At 45.8% G+C, this 16,466-nt stretch overlaps 1 protein-coding gene across 2 annotated transcripts in view; it reads left to right on the top strand.

The window, feature by feature from the left end:
• Nucleotides 1–1,065: 1,065 nt before the first annotated feature.
• ZNRF2 (zinc and ring finger 2) overlaps nucleotides 1,066–16,466 on the top strand; it is a 56,028-nt gene continuing 40,627 nt past the window's right edge. Inside the window, exon 1 of one of the 2 annotated variants that reach the window (XM_079947447.1) lies at nucleotides 1,066–1,868. In XM_079947447.1, coding sequence (XP_079803573.1) covers nucleotides 1,403–1,868 — 466 coding nt within the window. In that variant the 5' untranslated portion in view covers nucleotides 1,066–1,402. The remainder of the gene's footprint in view (nucleotides 1,869–16,466) is intronic. The other variant, XM_079947446.1, reaches the window with a different exon arrangement.

The raw sequence follows: 16,466 nt of genomic DNA, 5'->3' as shown, positions 1-16,466 counted from the left end.
AGCCTCCTAGGAGCTGGCTTTTATGTATACGGTGGTACCTCAGGTTAAGTACTTAATTCATTCCGGAGGTCTCTTCTTAACCTGCAACTGTTCTTAACCTGAAGCACCACTTTAGCTAATAGGGTCTCCGCCGCCGGAGCCCGATTTCTGTTCTCATCCTGAAGCAAAGTTCTTAACCTGAAGCACTATTTCTGGGTTAGCGGAGTCTGTAACCTGAAGCGTCTGTAACCTGAAGCAAAACAAAATAAAAAAAATTCCTTCCAGTAGCACCTTAAAGACCAACTAAGTTAGTTCTTGGTATGAGCTTTCGTGTGCTACTGGAAGGAATTTTTTTATTTTGTTTTGACTATGGCAGACCAACACGGCTACCTATCTGTAACTGTAACCTGAAACGTCTGTAATCTGAGGTACCACTGTATATTCCAGGGGTGCCAACTTGAACCAAATATTGGGTGGGGGGGGCAGGTAAGCCCCGCCCTGCATAATTGATCACATGACAGGGAACACATCCACAATTTGAATGTCAATGTCCATCAACTTGGTGGGGCAGCCCCCTCAAATTGGGAGCGGGGAGCAAAGGGCCCCTAGGAATTGGCTCCTAGGTAGATATGCTAAGCATTTCCCCCTCCCCCCATTTTATTGGGAGTTACTGAGTGGTTTTTGTTTTTATTTCGATTTCGTGTCATTTGTGTGTTTGGGTGGAGATTTTATCCTGTGAACCCGCGGGTGTAGGGCGGTATAATAATAATAATGATGATGAATTTGAGCACACGTCTGTGGCGGGAAAAGGCACGTCGGGAAGAGGACGTCCTCCTCAGCTCCGCCAGGCCAACCAGCGGGCCCAGCCGCCCTGGCGGCCCCTCAGAAGCGGGCGGCGCCTGTCACCTCCCGGCGCTGAACGGAGACAGGAGGCGGAGCGGGAGGAGGCGGCGGGCCTCGAGCCTCCCTCCCGCCCCCTTCCCATGATGGCGAGCGAGGGAGGCGCGGCTGCGCAGAGGTGCCGCCCCCCTCGCCTCACACTTGAGCGAGCGCGCGAGCGGCCTCTGAGGCGGGCGACGGGCCGCCGCTGCTCCTCTCCTCACACGCCGACCAGCGCGGCAGCGACGATGGCCGGAGCGGCGGGGCCGAGGACTTGGGCAGCGGCTGCGTTCCCCGGCAGAGCGGTAGTGGCTCCCTGGCCCGTCGTTCTTCTGAGGGACTCGCCGCGGCGGAGGCAGCGCCGCCTCAGCGCCGGGCCCGCCCGCTGAAAGCCGCGGCGGCTCTTCTCCCGCTCAGCTGCCGGGTGGGTCCGGGGAAAGGAGCGAGGGCGGCGGCGCGCTTTCGCCTACCCCGCCCCGCGCAGGGAAGCAGGCGAGCCGGAGAGGAACGCAAGGCAGACGGCGACGGCGAGGAAAGGCGGGCCATGGGCGCCAAGCAGAGCGGCCCGGCCGCCGCCAATGGCCGGACCCGGGCTTACTCCGGGGGGGACTTGCCTTCCAGTAGCGGCGGCGGCGGCGGCGGCGCCAACGGGCGGCCGGCAGGCGGCGCGGCGAGGTACACGCACCTGGCCCCGGGAGGGCAGCACCACGCGGGGCCCAGCGGAGCGGCGGCGGCGACGGCGGCGGCGTCAGCGGCGCCCCGGAGCCGGTCTCTAGGCGGGCCGGGCGCGTCCGGGGCTCGCGCGGCTCATTCTGCCTTCAACATCCCCAACAGCAGCGGCCTCTACGGCTCGCAGGACTCGGTCAGCAGCACCCCCGAGGAAGGGGGCAGGGAACGGGCCGCGGCCGGAGGAGGAGGCGGCGGCGGTGCTGGAGGAGGACACGGCAGCGGCGGGCCCCGGCTCGTCATCGGCTCGCTGCCCGCCCACCTCTCGCCTCACCTGTTCGGAGGTAAAGAGAACGCGGAGGAACGGCACACGTGTGGATGGGTGGATGCGTGAAAGAGAGGAGCGGCTCTGAAGGAGATCAGGGTCGCGGGTTCGAGCACATAGATGTTTGCATTGCAAAGGGGCTTGGGCTGGATGACCCCCGAGGTCCCTCCCGACTCCTACGATTCTTACAAAATGAGAGTTGACAGGATCGTAGAGTTGGACTGGACCCTGAGGATCAACCAGTCCAGTGCAGGAAAATGCAGCTGCCCCGTACCGGGATCGAACCTGCAACCATGGATTTTTGTTGGGGCTGGGGCAGACCTTTGTTAGGAGTGCCAGAACCTCAGTTAGTTAAGGATTTTTTCTTGATTTGGGGGAGCAGCAGCTGCCCCCCCCATGTTTGCAACCTTGGCTTCTCAGCACCATGCTCTAACCAACTGAGCTAGTGCATAGTCTAGACCAGTGGTTCCCAACCTTTTTTTGGCCATGCCCCACCTAAGCATCTCTAAAATCCTGATCCCCCCCCCATATAATTCTTATTATTCTAAAAGTGAACTCATTAACGTGGTGGAAGCCTAAAAGGCCATTCACTGTTAATAACTCATTCTCAAATTGCCCCCCCCCCCCAAAAAAAAATCAAATTGCTACCCTGTGGGGCTTGTGCCCCATGTTGGGAACCAAGATTCTAGAGCGCCATTTCTCACCCACCCATGCTGAAATGTGCTTGATATTTGAGAGTGGGGGACTGCTAGTTTGGTGACTGTTAGTTAGGGCTTCCTGTGACTTTGTGCTTGCTGTTTTGACTGTACATCTTCTCTCTAAACGCCACCGGTGGTAGAGCCACGCTACCCACATGTGTGTTGTAGTGGATAGAGTGCTGAACCATGGACACCCAGGTTGAAATCCTTGCTCAGCCATGAAGCTCACTGGGTGACTTTGGGCTAGCCACTGACTCACCACCTGACCTGCCACGCAGGGTTGTTGTGAGGAGGAAATGGAGAGGGGGAGAACCCCCTTGAGCTCTTGGGAGGAAAGGTGGGATATAAATGTAACTGTCATAGGATTGTAGAGTTGGAAGGGTCATCTAGTCCAACCACCAACCAAAGTATCCATGACAGATGACCACCCAGCCTCTGCTTAGAAACCTCCAAGGAAGGAGAGTTCACCACCTCCTGAGGGAGTCTGTCCCACTGTTGAACAGCTCTTAATGTCAGAAAGGTCTTCCTCGTGTTTAGTCGTAACCTCCTTTCTTCTAACCTCCTTTCTTCTAAAGTGAATCCGTTGGTTGGAGTTCCCAGCCTCCTAAGCTTACTCCCATCTTCAATGTGACAGCCCTTTAGATACTGGAAGGTGGTCACCTCTGTCTCCTCTTTATCATGTAAATGTATACAGAGGAGTTGTAAGTCCACTTGACAAGCAGTAGCAAGGTTTCTATTGTGGGGGATAAAGCTGCTGCTGGTTCCATATATGGTTTGGAATAAAACCCACAGAAGTCAGTAGGGCTTGCTTCCTGTTAAGTTTGGCCAGGTTTGCTGACTTAACAGCAGCACAGCTCTATGCATGTCTGCTCTGAAGTTTCACTGAGTTGAGAGAGACTCCCCCCCCCCCCAAGTAGGTGTGCCTAGGATTGCAATTTAAGACAGTAATCCTTCGCATACATAGTAGGGAGCAAGGTCCATGGAATTTACCTCTCAGCAGATGTGTGGAGGGTTGTTTGTGTTCTCACCTAATGGCAATGTGCTTTGCATGGATTTTGCTTGCTAACTTCATCTGAAGAATGCTGCAAAGTTTCACTGTTTCATCGACTGATTTTCTCCTTTTTGTGCTTCACATATAACACAGTGTTACAAGGGTGGCAGGTGGGCAGGGGTGTATCTCACAGATTTTTGCTGCTTCCTGCTTCTTTGAAGTAACTACTGAGAAGTTTTTTCTTAAATTCAGCAGATTAGGAAAATTCTTTTGCTCTCTGACCAGTGTGTGTCTTCTGCTTTGTTGGTTTGGATTTTAAAATGCCCTTGAAACAGGAACTGGAAAAACTAACTTTCAGCACTATACAATACCGCAAGTATTTATTTGGCCCACAACTTCAATGGCTGTTAGTAGTTCTATAAATTTTCCTGCCAGCCATTTATATAATTAGGACTTAATTGGATAATGTATTTGCACATCCATGCAGTGTATTTAAATCTGACCAAAGTCTCTATTGCTGATGCAAGAACAGAAGCAGTTTATTTCTAATTTTATGTTAATGATTTCGGAGGGTGTTTACAATTTTTTATTTTAAAAGGTTTTATTGGAGTTGCAGCAGATTTGAAACAAAGTTTATGTGCATATATACGGTACTTCGGATGAAATCCAATTGAGTTCAATAGGAATTCAGCTTAAAAAGAATATTGGTTTTTAAAATCTACAAGGTAGCTTGTTATAATTAATATGACATTAATAAGATTAGGGCAAATTTTGGTTCCAAATTCCTTTCAGAAATACTACATTTTCTTGCAGCCCTATCTTTATAACAGTTCACCTAGCCTGGGGATGGGTAACATGTTGAACCAGTGAATCTCTATTTGGTTGTGTCTCTCGCTTTTAATGATGCTGACCTGTGTGAGGTCTCTAAAACCATGATTGTGTGTTGAGGAGTCTGTGAGAAGCCTGTATGATAGCAGTCTTGTGTAGGTTTGCATAGGAGAAGCAACAAGGTGCTTGTTTCATCTTGTGAGCAAATAGGATGATGTAAAATTCATGAGACATCCTTTTCAAAACTGTGGGGTTCCTAGGATAAATGATGGTAGGTGCAACTGGCTGGGTCAGTGTTGCAGCTATGTTTTAGGAAATACCCCTGATCAACATCCTAATGTCCAGAATGCTTTCTCTTTTTTTAGAAAGAGAAAATATAGAACCAGAAAATTAATAATATAATATAATACTTAACCCACCAAAATTGGGCAATCTGTATAGGTAGGCAGTCTTGCTCTGTGCAGTGAGTTGCTTCGTATTGTAGTGCTTTGAGTTTCAAGGTTTCCCTTCTAATAAAACTTTGGAATGTAATTCTGTACATGTATACGCAGAAGTACCATTTAATTCAATAGGACTTACTCTCAGGTAAGAGGTATAGGACTGCAGACCGAGGGTTGCTTATTTTAATGTAGTATATCCTGTGCTTTCCCTGTATGCATAAAATAAACGATCAAAATGTAAGAGTTTCAGACAGCAGCTTTTATTCTTCTTAGCTATAACATAACTGTTTTCTTGTAGTTTTCTGGTGAATTGAACTGCTTTAATGATGTGTAAATAACTGCTTCTTAGGATATCTTGTTACTGGAGATATCCTTATTTTAAAGCTTTTGATAAGTGGAATAGGATTGTTCAAAAGTAGATCGGATGAAAAGCCTTTTCAACATCTGCTGGCCACATACATGTGACATAGTTGTTCAATAGATAGATTATAACGTTGGCTGCCTGGCTGTATGAAGACAAGCAATTTAGAATTCCACTTGCGACTGTGGTGGTACACGAAGGCTCCAATCTGATACTTAGGAATAGAATTCAAAGTAGAAGCCTCATTGAACTCAATGGGGCTTCTGAAGCAACGTGTTTAGGATCTTACTGTAAGCCTATGTTCGAAGGAGCAGTTTTATACAAACTCTTCTATAATAAAGTGATAAGTGTGTAACTCATATTAGAGTGTTTCTGTCAGATTATTATTTTCTGCATTGAATAAAAGTTCTATAATTTTCCTCAATGTGTGTGGAGCAGCTTTGCCATGGAGGATTCCCCATTTCGAGGGATGAGTGTAAGGATGTTTGTTTTTAAATTTGAGCTGGGAATGGAAAGGGCAGGGGGCACTACTTCTGACTACTTAGAACCAGCAGTATCTTGTACCAAGGGAAGTTGTAGTGCTTTCCTACATATTCACAGGTATTGTGATTACTGTCTGAGTATAATTGTGCAAGTACCACAAGCATATGCTTGTGCTTTTTATGGAACTTCACATCTTGCAATTTAGACGTTACTGCACCCATGTGAGCACTCTGAAAAGCACTTCCTTTTTGTGGAAACAGTAGCATTTTAATGAAACTGGTGCCCTAGTACTAATATTTGTACAATAGCATAGTAGTGCCTATTCCCTGCAAGGGAGTAAGAATGAAATAGGCCTTTAAGCCTAACTTAAAGAGAGCAAATAATTGAAGTTATGCAGGGCTTTTGTTTGTTTGTTTGTTTTTTAATAAAAGAATGGAAATGTTTTATTTGATTTTTTTTTAAAAAAATATTTATTAAAGTTTTACACAACAAAGCAAACATCACAATCCGGGAAAACAGAAGAAAAAAAAGACGATCGAAAACAACACAGTTTAACAATGAAAGAAAAAAGAAAAAGAAGTAGTCAAAAAGAAACAAAATAACAGAGAAAAAATTATTTGTTACTTACTATCTTTATAACCCTCTTTCCTGACTTCCTCACATCTCCCTTTTCTGTGTTCCCCTTTACACAATCAAATTCAGCAATTCCCTACCCTCTTTCCAATCTTATTCAATATTATACATTTCAACCTATTTATGCCTTTAGTTTCCTTTACTTTTAAAACCATTTATCACATATTTTTTATAACTTAATCCTTTGTGTCATTTGTTTGTTTGATCTCGGCATAATAATACTCTGGTCTTACCCCTTTTTTTCCTTCAAAACATTTTTACATATTTCTTTTTACCATGTCATGAAGTTATGCAGGGCTTTTGAAAGAAATAGAACTGGAAAATTTTCTAACACCCAAAGAATGATCTAATTTAGCATGCTTATTTTACTTGTATTTTATCAACAAAAGCTACAAAGTTTGAAACTGCTAACCTTTCCTAAAATTTATTTGCAGTTGGCATCTATTCATTGTTGCTATTGAATATAAGAATCAGAAAATTTTCCACAGAAAAGTAAAGGACTGGAAAAAGTTTTCACTCCACCCCACTCCACGTCACAGAAAAAATGAATTCAAAATAGGATAAAACTGCAAGTTTTCCCAAAAAGTTTTAATTGAGTTCTTGTCATTCTAAAAAATAGTAGGATTTTAACTTTTTATTCTAATTAAACAGTACCTTTATTAAACTTTTGTTCCCTTGTGTAAAGGAGATGTGAAAGAATCCTAATGGGAATAATGCATTTTACACTTGTTCTGAATGGGAGTATTAACCTATGGAATAATTTTCATCAATGTGTAAAATAAATCAGCACCTTATATCTCTTATTCTTTGAGACCAATATGATAAAAACAGTTTGTACTTTCAGTGAGTCAGAGGGCACAAGAGTGCTCTTTTAGTTAAGGTTCTGTCATCATAAGCCTCAAAATTCTATAGCTCATAAAAATGACATCTTGATGTAATAACTTGAAACTTGAAATATAGGGAATACCTGGTGAAGTGTACAAATGTGCCAAGGTTAAAACAGATCCAATAAAAAATTCCAGAGGTACAGCAAATTTAAAGGTGCTGCAAACTGACAACTTACTGTTTTCTCCAATTTTCAAACACGCATATCATTTCTTTCCAATTTTGGTGAAAATTGCTGACATTCAGGGCACTGAGGGAAGCACACTATTTCATTGGTTTGGTCAGGTTATTAAGCTTTTCCTGCTCCATTAAACCTATGGCAGCAACTGCTGGCAAAGTTACAGTGCATGCTGAGATTAATTCTGAAGTGATTTCCCCCCCCCCCCCCGCCCCCAGACTTCAGTGTTTGCAAATGGAGTCGTCTAGTGGATGCTATGTGCAATGCCTATTCTTTTATTTGTGGAGTGGGGCAAGGTGGTGCAGTGGTTAGACTGTAGTACACAAGGGAGAGACTTCCTGGCTTGCTGGAGCTGCTGGACATGTTCATGATTCTTTCCCGGTTTTTAGCATATAGTGGTACCTCGGGTTAAGTACTTAATTCGTTCCAGAGGTCCGTTCTTAAGCTGAAACTGTTCTTAACCTGAAGCACCACTTTAGCGAATGGGGCCTCCAGCTGCTGCCACGCCGCTGGAGCACGATTTCTGTTCCCATCCTGAGGCAAAGTTCTTAACCAGAGGTACTATTTCTTGGTTAGCGGGGTCTGTAACCTGAAGCATATGTAACCGAGGTACCACTGTAACTGCAGGGATGGTGACCATGGCACTGTATCTCTCTGAGATGCATGCCATGCCATTCATTGTAGGTTAAACCACAGAGCCTAGGGCTTGCCGATCGGAAGGTGGGCAGTTCGAATCCCCACGATGGGGTGAGCTCCCATTGCTCAGTCCCTGCTCCTGCCAACCTAGCAGTTTGAAAGCACATCAAAGTGCAAGTAGATAAATAGGTACCGCTCCGGCGGGAAGGTAAACGGCGTTTCCGTGTGCTGCTCTGGTTTGCCAAAAGCGGCTTAGTCATGCTGGCCACATGACCCGGAAGCTGTACGCCGGCTCCCTCGGCCAGTAAAGTGAGATGAGCGCCGCAACCCCAGAGTCGGTCACAACTGGACCTACGGTCAGGGGTCTCTTTACCTTTAGAGCAGAATGAAGGCAGAAAGGACAGCACAAAGTTTCAGGTCTCCAGGTTTGCTTTCCAGGTGGTGGGAGAAGGAAGTGGAGGGTTCATTGCCTTACCCTGCCTTTCTGCAATGTAAGGGCTCTCATTCCCACCCTTTGTTTATGTTGGGGTAGGACAAGAAAGTATGGATTGGGGGCCTCATGCTGCCTTTCTGAAGGCATAAATGCACTAAGTGCGCCCTGCTCACTGTTTCCTTCCACTGTGGTGGGGAAAACACGTGAAAGTCTTACGCTTGGGCCCTACACTGTCAAGCTGTGATGCTCCATAAGGTGATACAGGACCAGGAGAATGTGGAGCATCTTTATTGGTTTCAGGCACTTGTACCTTCCCCCTTTGGATTTTGGCCAGAAAGACCAAGAAGTGGTTTGCGCATGGAGACTAAGTTGTAAGCAGCAAGCACAGTTCTTGACATTGCCCATCATCATTGATGATGAGGGAGCAAGTCTGTTAAAGCATTGGCTTTAGCTTCTGATTTACCAGCTTTTTGGGGCTTGGCCAGTGTCAGATACACTTAACTCTGGGTTTAAACTGACATATTTTTGAATGACATTAGGGCCTGTATCCTATGCTGTTCAGAAGAGCTTCACCTTTCTCTCGACTTGGCTATACCGCTCTGTGTGCCCCCCAGATTTTTGTGGGGGAGAAGTCTTGCTGAGCAAGCAGATGTCACAACATTGTACGTTGGATTCTACCCTGCATCTTTTGCTTTAATAATTGCTTTGGGTTTGTGCTACAAGGTACCGAACAGTAATGTGCCATTCAGCAGAGGACTGCAGCTTTAGAAATTTCATTTTCGTTAAAATGGAAACGGCACTTGACTATTCAGACTTGAGTTTTTCTTATTTTTGTGTCATTCCCTACATTACCCTTGCACTACAATGTAAATAAGCAGTGTTGTAATTTTAATCACAGGATTTTATTGTACTGCTTGTTTTTTACACATGAGCTCACAGTAATTCATATGGTAATAAAATTTGTCTTGGTGGTGGGTGAGTTGGAGGGCTGCTTTTAACTCACCCAAGCTTGACTAGGTGGGGCTTCCAGCAGTTGCCTTGCGTACTGTGAACATACTTCTGGTACATACTGTTTTTGCAAGCTGGAGTCTTAAATTAAGTGTTCTTATTTTTTTAAAAAGGCGTTATGCAACTTGGACTTTGATTCACATTGCAGCATTAAGTAAAAGGTTCGCTAATTAGACAGTTAACTTAAGTTGCTTATAGGGGTTGGTGCTGAATTAATTGTTCCTGCAGTTAATGTTGAGTTTGACTGCAGTTAATTTGTGGTTTACTTTCTGTAATTACTGTATAAGAAAAAGATTTAAAAACCAATATTTAAGCCTATATGTAATTGAAACTATGATATGAGTAGCTACTTCTGTCATGAGAGTTAATCTACAATTATTTTCATTATATTTATAGGTTTTTAAAAAAATATAAACCATACAATTATTCTTGTAACTTTATTTTATTTCTGCCTTGCCACGTTCTAAGACTTTAGGAGGATAACTACAGCACTATTTTAAAATGTGACTATTTCAAGTCTCCAAATGATTTGAGTTTTAAGTTTATGAGAAGATATGGATGGAAGACCTGGAGGAATCAAGCAAGATAGTATTCAAATTATAGCAGTGATCCAAAGCATTGCGGGAAGTGTGGTGCGTCCCTCCCCCTCACCTATTTAAATTGAATTTAAAACGGCAAAATAGACATGCTTGCACTAAGGGAGGAATTATTCTTGTTGACGTGGGGGAGAGTGTGGTGTCTTCTTTACCACCTCCTTGTTCATATAAAGGGCAGCATGGCAACAGTGGCTAGATTCCCACTCAGCCCTAAAACTTGCTTAAAATGACCCCGGATAATGCTGAACTAGTCCCCTATCTTTCAGCTTAATATACCTTTCAGAGCTGTTGGATAAAATAGGGGGCAATATATATGCTGCCTAGAGCTCCTTGGAGGAAAGGAAGGATATAAATTTAATAAGTTATTTTAAAACAAAATGAGTTAATGTTTTTCCTTTATTAAAATAGAGTCTTGATTTCATACATTGAGAGTGTTACTGTAGAAAGAGCTCCAGATGGATTTTGTCATATTGACTATCCTGGCTCTCATTCTAAGTGGCTTTGGCAGACCATGATGTGTTAAAAGATCTGTTAAGGTAACACTTTTCTCCTTTCACCAAATTTCCTGTTCTTCTCTTCCCCCTTAAAAAAAATATCCATGGATGCTAAAACTTCTTATTTCAAAAACTAAAAATTTCAGGAGGTGGAGACAGAAGCACTCCTAAAGTATTTTAAAATTTTATCTAATGGGATTTGAGTTACTTGGCAGTGCAGATATTTCAAGAAGTTAGAAGTGAACTACTTTCACCCCAATCAGATGAAATACAGGTGCCTATATATGAGTGTGGGAAAAGTCATGGAGATGTTAGATTCTCCCCCAGTGGTTGCTATACAGGTGGTTGGGTTCATGTATGTGTAGGTATTACCTTTTGTGTTGGCCTAGAGTCTAAATTAGAGAAGAGTTCTAATAGAGTGGCAGCTTTGGGGAAATGCAAAAACCTCATAAGCTTGCCCTAGAGCATAAAAAAGCACATTTTCAGTTCTGGTGTCCTCTGTGGAATCAACCCTGCTCCGCCCTTGTATTAAGGCAAGCAATAACACTGAAATCACTTCTGTCCTTGCCAAAAACTCACTTATTTTTTCAAGCCTTTGCTGGCCATTTAATACCAGTTTGTTAATGTCATGTCTGCCCTGGCCAATTGGCTGCTTTTTTGGTATTGTTTTTTTTAACTGTTCACTGCCTTGTGATTTCAAATGAAATGTTGTATATAGAATACACAAACACAAACGGATGTTGACACTATGTGTTTGTCTCTATTCCTGCCTAAGTAAAATTCCTGACACCCTATGCTTTATGCTATCCTGGCAATCCTGAAGACCTCTTAAATGCCAGACAGGCAACCCAGTCATTTTTAGAGGAAAACAAATAGCTTTACATTAAGATTCTTGAAACACGTTAACAAAAAAGCTTGGTTTATTATATGAAATGAAAATAATAGAATACATAAATTCTGTTTCAGACAGTAAAATTACAATTTAAGATGGCAGCAAACATACCTTGATCTAAAGAATGGAAGAATCCCTAAGGTAAAGGTAAAGGTAAAGGTACCCCTGCCCGTACGGGCCAGTCTTGACAGACTCTGGGGTTGTGCGCCCATCTCACTTAAGAGGCCAGGGGCCAGCGCTGTCCGGAGACACTTCCGGGTCACGTGGCCAGCGTGACATCGCTGCTCTGGCCAGAGCCAGAGCCGCACACGGAAACGCCGTTTACCTTCCCGCTGGTAAGCGGTCCCTATTTATCTACTTGCACCCGGGGGTGCTTTCGAACTGCTAGGTTGGCAGGCGCTGGGACCGAGCAGCGGGAGCGCACCCCGCCACAGGGATTCGAACCGCCGACCTTTCGATCGGCAAGTCCTAGGCGCTGAGGCTTTAACCCACAGCGCCACCTGCGTCCCTGGTGGAAGAATCCCTACCTACTCTCAAAAGCCTACAGAAGTGAGTGTAACAATTTTGCCAGCAGGACTCACACTAATTTAAGAAATGGAGATGAGGGAGGAAGCATATACCTGTCTTTATGTGTGCCTGTTCCCTGTGAGCGATGAATGAAGGTCCTGGTTGGAGCTAGGAGTGCCACTTCCTTTATACTCAGATTTTAGCCTTCCCTTCTACTCGTTTGGTCAAGTCATGCCAATGGAGAGGGGAAGTGGAGACCTTGTGATAAGCAGCTGGTTTATCTCAGAATTTTCTGCCTTTCATCTCACCCATCTTGCAAATTAAGTGTTTGAATGAAAGTCATCCTAGTGGGCTGTGGCTGGAGAAGCTATCTTGTGTCTTCTCTCTGCCTGACCATTACCTCGATGGGCCTCCATTTGCAAAAACAAGAAATATTCTTCAACAAATAAGAACTTTCCATGTGCATACAAAGACTTAAGTTTGGGAATAAGTTGTGTGAGGAAGAGGTTTTGTGCGCCTCCTTGCGAGTTTTCACACCAGTGTACTTGCCTATGTAGGAGACACTAATTCTCAGTTAGACGTTCAAGAAAAATCCTGCAATCTTTTAAACTTGAAATGTTCCAGGATATTGTTCTGAGAACTCAAGACAGACCAATGAAGAAAAGGAGTGGAGCTGAAATTAAATTATTTAAATAGATAAGCAGATGTGTTAGGAATTCAAATAGATAAGACTATGTGTGGTAGAAAGGAAAGAGACAGGACCTTAGTTTTTAACTATGTAAGAATGTTATTTTTGCAATTGGCCTGGCTATTTAAAGGCAAAATTACATAAATCCTAATAAGTGAATTTATATTTTGTGAATATGTTATGTTTTAAAAAACATTGTGTATAGGGTGGAGTGGGACTGGAAACATGAAGGCCATGAAACCATTGTTCATTTTTGACATCTGGAATTCCTGATAAATTCTTTAAAATTAGGTTTTTTCCCTATTTAACGTTACTCCTTAAGACATGGTTGAAGACTGTTATGGGTTAAGGGGCTGCTTGTGCGTAAATGGTTGAGTTCTCAACTCATGCAATCAGTTTCTAAACTCTCCCAGACCGTGGAGCCATGAGTGCATGGCTACCTCAATCGCTGGCAGAATCCGTCAGTGGGCGCTTCCGGAATTTACGCCAACATAAGAGTTCCTTAATGGAAACTCTCCTTCTGGATTCTCTGCGTGACAGTTTCCTGCGCGGAATAGGCGTCCCCAGCGGAGGTCCTGAGACCTCTCCGCTGTTCTCACTGGAAGTATCTTGGAGCCATCCCTCCGACTGAGTTTCTGCGGGAACTCTCTCTCTCCCCCCCTGCTGGTTCCTTCCTCAGCATCCGAGGGTCTCCTAGCCTCCTTGAGCCCTTCCACCACCTGACTCTCCAGTGGCAGTTCCCTGACATCCACCTCCCCTCCAGGACCCCCCTCACCCCCCGTTTCCCCCTCTTCTCTGGGTGGTGAGGCTGGGAACCCCCTGAAAGAATCCTCCTCATCTTCGGATGACTCGAAAACCGCCCTCCACCTACTACTGTCCCTTCTTCCCGAATACTCTTCCCCATCTGATTCTTCTTCCTCTTCTTGTCCTGATTCTGGGAACCCCTCGAACTCCCCTTCCTCGTCAGTGGTGCCGAAGTGTTCCTCCCAGAACCTAGCCAAGGGCTGAGGCTTCCTTGGGTACCGGAGATGAAACGTTCCTACTAAAACCTCATCATCAACCGTTTCTGCCGGTACCCAGGTATTTTCTGACTCCGGTTCCCCTTCCCATGCCACTAAGTACTCCACCTGTTTACCCTTCCACCGAGAGTCGAGTATTTCTGCTACATGACTGCTGCTTTCCCTCTCTTCTACTTCCGGTGCCGCGGGAACCTCACCTTCACGTCCCAAAAATTCCCACCCCTCCCGGTATGGTGACAGTAATGACCTATGAAATACTGGATGCAGTTTCATGTTGTCTGGCAACCTGAGTCTGAAGGCCACCGGATTGACCTGTTGTATAACTTCGAAGGGTCCCAGTCGTTTCGGCCTCAGTTTCTTGCAGCTGCCCTTGAATGGCAACCCTTGTGTTGACAACTACACCCGGTCCCCCACCCTTATGGTCTCTCCTTCCCTTCTGCTCCTATCTGCCTGCTTCTTGTATTCTTCCTTGGCCCTATCCAAATTCATCTTGAGCTGTTGATGTATGGCTTCCATTTCTTCCACGAAATGTTCCGCTGCCGGTACGCTCCATCTTTCTCCTCCTTCCCCTGGAAAGGCCCTAGGGTGACACCCGTAATTGGCCATAAATGGACTCATGCCCGTGGACACATTTTCTGCGTTATTGTAGGCGAATTCGGCCAGGGCCAATTTCTCTACCCAATCATTCTCTGTCATTTACATAACACCTCAGATATTGTTGCAGAATACTGTTTGCCCTTTCCGCCTGCCCATTTGTTTCTGGGTGTCTGGCGGTCGAGAAATTGACCTCTACGTGCAGTAAGCTCATGAGCTTCCTCCAGAACCTGGACGTAAATTGTTTCCCTCTGTCTGAGACCACCCTCAAGGGGGCGCCATGCAACCTAAAAATGTGTTCTATAAACAACCTGGCGGTTTCTTCCACTGTCACCGCATGTGAGCAAGCTATAAAGTGGCACATCTTGGTTAACAGGTCTCCCACTACCATTACCGCAGTCTTTCCCTTGGATTTTGGTAAATCCGTCATAAAATCTATGGAAACTGCCTCCCATGGCTGTTCGGGTGTGGGTAATGGTTCCAGCAACCCCGCCGGTGCCGCCCTCTCCCCCTTTGCTCGCAGGCAGCGGTCGCACCCCCTTACATACTCTCGTACATCTTCCCTCACCTTGGGCCACCAGAACTGCCTGGTAACTAACCACATGGTTTTGTGTTGCCCAAAGTGCCCTGCGGTGGGGCTGTCGTGTAGTTGTTTGAGTACTCTACCCCTCAATTCCCCTTCCGGTATGTACAATGCCCCTTTGTAATACAACGCCCCGTTCCTTTCTTCAAACCCCCCTGTGTTCTCCCCGGCTCTCCTGAGCCCTCTGAGCTTATCTTGGGCGTATTCATCGTTCTCTGTCCCTTCTACCAGTTCCCTTTGCCCCACCAATGCTGCTCCACAAACCCATTGGTCCTCTGGGATAATATGCCTTTCCTTGGGCGCTCCCTCCCCCTCCATATACTCTGGCTTTCGAGAGAGAGCGTCCGCCCTGACGTTCTCTGGTCCCGGTACGTAGCGAATCTCAAAATGGAATTTGGAGAACTCCTGTGCCCATCTCACTTGTCTCTGGTTCAGTACTCGGGCCGTTCTCCAATATTCCAGATTTTTGTGGTCCGTGCACACCTGGACCTTGTGCTGCGCTCCAATCAGCAGGTGTCGCCACCGCCGAAACGCTTCATGAATGGCGAGCAGTTCCCGGTCGTACACTGTGTAGTTCCTTTCGGATTTATTCAACTTCCGCGAGAAGAAGGCACACGGTCTCCAGTCCGACGCATCTTTTCCCGGCTGGAGAAGCACCGCCCCTACCGCTCGATCAGATGCGTCCGTCTCTACCCTCATCGGCTTCTGTAGATCTACGTGCAAGAGCTGTTCCTCCGACGTAAACACTTTCTTTAGCTGTTCAAACGCTCGCTGCGCCTCTTCCGTCCAGGCAAATTTCTTCTTACTACTGAGACAATCGGTGATGGGCGCCGTTAAGTGGGCAAAGTTTTTGATGAACTTCCGATAGAAGTTTCCAAACCCCAGGAATCTCTGCACGTCCTTCCTGGTTCTGGGTGTCTTCCATTCCAGTACCGCTTGGACTTTACTGGGATCCATGGCCAATCCCTTGTCTGACAAACGGTACCCCAGGAATTCCACCTCTCTGGTATGGAACTGGCACTTCTCCAGTTTTACCCACAGCTGGTTTGCTTGCAGCCTGCTTAGGACCTCCCGGACATCTCGAACATGCTGCTCCTCGTCCTCTGAGTAGACTAACACATCGTCTAAGAAGGCCACACAGTTCTTATAGAGCAGAGGTCCCAGGACGTGATGCATGAAGGATTGGAAGCAGGCTGAGCCCGCCTGTAATCCGAAGGGCATAACGAGATACTCAAAGGCCCCCAAGGGGGTGAACATGGTGGTCTTCCATTCATCCCCCTTCCTCATCCGTATCAGGTTATACGCCCCCCTCAGGTCCAGCTTGGTAAAAATCTTTCCCTTCCTCACCCTGGTCAGAATGTCGTCAATCCTGGGCATGGGAAAGGCCACTGGTTCTGACACCGAATTGACGGCCCGGAAGTCCACGACCAGCCTGGGTTTTTTCGAGTCCTTTTTGTCCACAAAAAACACTGGGCTGCCCCCCACTGCTCTTGACTCCCTGATGAACCCTCGTTTCAGGTTCTTGTCTATGAACTCCCTTAACTCCTGCATCTCCCTGTCCGACATAGCATACAGTTTGCCCACTGGTAGCTGGCCTCCCAGGAGTAGGTTAATTTGACAGTCAAAGGGTTTATGCAGGGGCAGTCTATCTGCTTCCTTCTCGCTGAAAA

This window comes from Podarcis cretensis (genome assembly GCF_951804945.1).
Source record: "Podarcis cretensis genome assembly, chromosome: 12".
Taxonomy (NCBI): domain Eukaryota; kingdom Metazoa; phylum Chordata; class Lepidosauria; order Squamata; family Lacertidae; genus Podarcis; species Podarcis cretensis.
Note: the sequence above shows the minus strand (reverse complement) of the source record. Positions and strands in the feature narration are given on the sequence as shown.